Here is a 3430-nt window from a genome sequence, read left to right on the forward strand (position 1 = left end):
ATGTGGTGGAGGCTGGTACAATTGCAACATTTAAGAGGCATTTGGATGAGTATATGAATAGGAAGGGTTTGGAGGGATATGGGCCGGGTGATGGCAGGTGGGACTAGATTGGGTTGGGATACCTGGTCGGCATGGACGGGTTGGGCCGAAGGGTCTGTTTCCATGCTGTATATCTCTATGACTCTATGACTATAATCAGTCAGCTTCTTCACTGCCTCTACCTTAACCAGAACTGCTCACCATTGTCCAAGAGTTATTGTAAAAGGGGCCTTTGCTAGCTGCCTGTTGAATTGTGTCAGTCAAAGGGGTTTTGGTGAAAGGTAAAGTTACCACAATCCTGCTGCACCATCGGGGTTGCTCATGAGAGAGATAAGGGGGGTGGGGTGTTAGTTTCACCTGAGGTTCACCATGACTCAGGTGAGGCGAGAACGTGAGGAGGGGAGTCCTTACGGGAATCAAACCCACGCTGTTGGCATTGCTCTGCATGACAAATCAACCGTCCAGCCAACTGAGCTAACCCCCTCCCCAATTCCCTTTTAAAGCCAGCAGTGAACTCTGGTGCCTGAGGCACGGTGGTTGAAATAACGTGTATAAACCTTGTTCCTTCACGCGGATGAACAGGCTGATCGCGTTAATAACCCGAAACACTGATCATGAAAAATAATTGATATTTATAATCAATAACCTGGTCACTTTCACTCCACCCAACAGGAGCTGATGATTTCTACGATGCAATTGAAGACATGATTGGCTACAGGCCTGGCATATGGATGAAGTGGAGCTGGACAATAATCACTCCGCTGCTGTGTATGGTGAGTCCTTGACCATCATTGGCTACAGCTCGGTCACCTCTTTCTCTGTGTTTTTTAAGCCAATACGCAAGATGAGCATTCCGGAACATTCTGTCCAAGTTCCTTGGCTTGCCCTCCATCAGGACAACTGATGACACTGTAGAGGGAAAATAGCATTTCTGCTGTCCTGAGAGGGGACACTGTGGACACATTGCCATGGAGAATGCACCAGTTGATGATCACTGACAGTTAACCGCCAACCTTTGGTATCATTTTGGTCAAGGCAGTGCCCGTAGGAGTAAACAAGGAGAGTAGCTGTTGTCAATTTGTTGGGTTATTTGTGTCTGTCAATGGCATGGCCCTATGTATCAAAATTTGTGGTCTCCACACAATGAGCTTGACTGACAACCCTAAAGCTGTCATTGGCACAATTTTCCTGCCTTCTCCCCATAACCCTTGATCCCCATAGCAATCAGGAACCTATTTATCTCCATCTTAAATATCCTCAGTGACGAGTCCTCCACAGCCCTCTGCAGGAATGAATTCCACCAATTCCCTGCCCTCTGGCTGAAGAAATTCCTCCTCATGTCGGTCCTAAAGGGCCATTCCCTTCACTCTGAGGCAGTGCCCCTGGATCCTAGTCCTTCCTCCTCATGGAACTTCTTTTCCATGTCCATTCCCCTTTTCCTGTCTCAGTGATCACACAACATTATACCTGCAAGTTTCAATCTGAGCTACAAGTTCATTCCCCTTGTTTGGCACAAGGTGTACATTTAAGTGCAACATCCTCAGTCCTGCATTGACTGTCCCCTTATCTGCTGTCGAGAGTGTGGCACTGGGAAAGCACAGCAGGTCAGGCAGCATCCGAGGAGCAGGAAAATCGACGTTTCGGGCATAAGCCCTTCATCAGGAATGCCCTTTTCTGCTGTGCCTGAGGTTAGATTCCTGACTGTTTCTGTACTGTCTGTCTTGTTAGTTGCTCTGGAAACTTTACTAACTTTTGCTGACCTCTCCTTCCCCAACTTTAACTAGTTTAAAGTCTCTATGACCTCGATTTACCTGGATTTTTGCTGTCAATTTGTCTACCTCATTCTGAATGCTTCATGCCCGAAGATACAAAGCCTTTATGTTTGCTCTATTATTGAATTTCCCAGTAAAAAAAAACAGAAAGAACAGCAGATGCTGTAACCCAGAAACAAAAAGCAGAGGTTGCTGGAAAAACTCCCTCTACCCTATCTTTTGCAGGTAAAACAATATTTTCCGAGCTACCATCAGTTTGAAAGACGGGTCACCGGACCCGAAACGTTAACTCTGATTTCTCTCTCACGGATGTCGCCAGACCTGCTGAGCTTTTCCAGCAATTTCTGTGTTTGAACCTGGGAAGACAGACCTGTTTCACAGCTCACTGGAGAGGCAACACAGCCAGCAATGCAGCGCTCCCTCCATCAGTTTTGATTGGATTTACTGTACTCACATGTCCCTGAGTACAGTGAAAAGCTTTGTTTTGTGAGCAGTACAGGCAGGTCATAGCAGACAGGCACATACAGATCCTAGGGTGCTGAGACAGAGCGAGGTGTACAGGGTTACAGCTGTACACGAGGGGCACAAAGCATGAAGTTAGAGAGGTCCGTTCATCAGTCTAATAACAGGGGGGAAGAAGCTGTTCCTGAACCTGTTGGTGCGTGTGTTCCGGGTTCTGTACCGTCTGCCGGACGGAGGAGGTTGTAGGAGAGCATTCCCCGGGGGGGAGGGGTCTTTGATGACATCGGCAGCCTTTCCGCGGCAGTGAGCCGTGTAAATGGAGCCCGTGGATGGGAGGGTGGTTTCGGTGATGGGCTGAGCTGTGCACACCACCCTCTGTAGTTTCTTACAGTCCTGGGCAGAGCAGATACTGTACCAGGCCGTAATGTACCTGGGCTGTATGCTGTCAATGGGGCAGTTGGTGAGGGTCCTTGTCGACATGCTGAATGTCCTGAGCCTCCTGAGGAAGCAGAGGTGTTGTTGTGCCTTCTTGACCGTCGCACCTACATGGGAACTCCAGGACAGCTTGTTGGTTGTCATTGGTGTTTGATGTTGGTGTTTGTTTCCCATGGAATTGCAGCAGTTGTACAAACACTTGTTGAAACCTCACCTGGAGTATCGTATACAAGGAGATCCCTGAGGTCGCTGGCCTGTTTTATGAGGAGAGATTGAGGAAACAGGTTTGACTCATAAAATTCTCACAGGGTGTGACAGGATGGATGGAGATAGGACGTGTCTCCTGAATGGTGAATCGAGAAACAAGGAACGTAATCTCAGAATAAGCAGCAGTTGCAAGAACATCAGAACCAGGGACAGGAGTAGGCCATCCGGCCCATCGAGCCTGCCCCTGCCATTCAATAAGATCATGGCTGACCTTTTCATGGACTCGGCTCCACTTACCCCCCACCGTATCCCTTAATTCCTTTACTGTCCAAAAGTATATCTTTATTCAATGATGAAGCTTCAACTGCTTCATTGGGCGGGGGCTTCCAGAGATTCACAACCCTCTGGGTGAAGGAGTTACTCCCCAACTCAGTCCGAAATTATCTCCCTCTTATTCGGAGGCTATGCTCCCTGTTTCCAGTTTCACCCACCCATGGAAACAACCTCCCTGCTTC

The 3430-nt window shown here is 48.3% G+C and overlaps 1 protein-coding gene across 1 annotated transcript in view; it reads left to right on the forward strand.

Annotated features, from left to right (window-relative positions):
• The window catches only part of LOC122558788 (sodium- and chloride-dependent taurine transporter-like), a 40879-nt gene that overhangs the window by 14116 nt on the left and 23333 nt on the right, over positions 1-3430 (forward strand). Inside the window, exon 5 of the mRNA XM_043707564.1 lies at positions 712-812. Within this exon, the coding sequence (XP_043563499.1) occupies positions 712-812 (101 nt within the window). The remainder of the gene's footprint in view (positions 1-711; positions 813-3430) is intronic.

The sequence above is a fragment of the Chiloscyllium plagiosum genome, chromosome 18 (genome assembly GCF_004010195.1).
Source record: "Chiloscyllium plagiosum isolate BGI_BamShark_2017 chromosome 18, ASM401019v2, whole genome shotgun sequence".
Taxonomy (NCBI): domain Eukaryota; kingdom Metazoa; phylum Chordata; class Chondrichthyes; order Orectolobiformes; family Hemiscylliidae; genus Chiloscyllium; species Chiloscyllium plagiosum.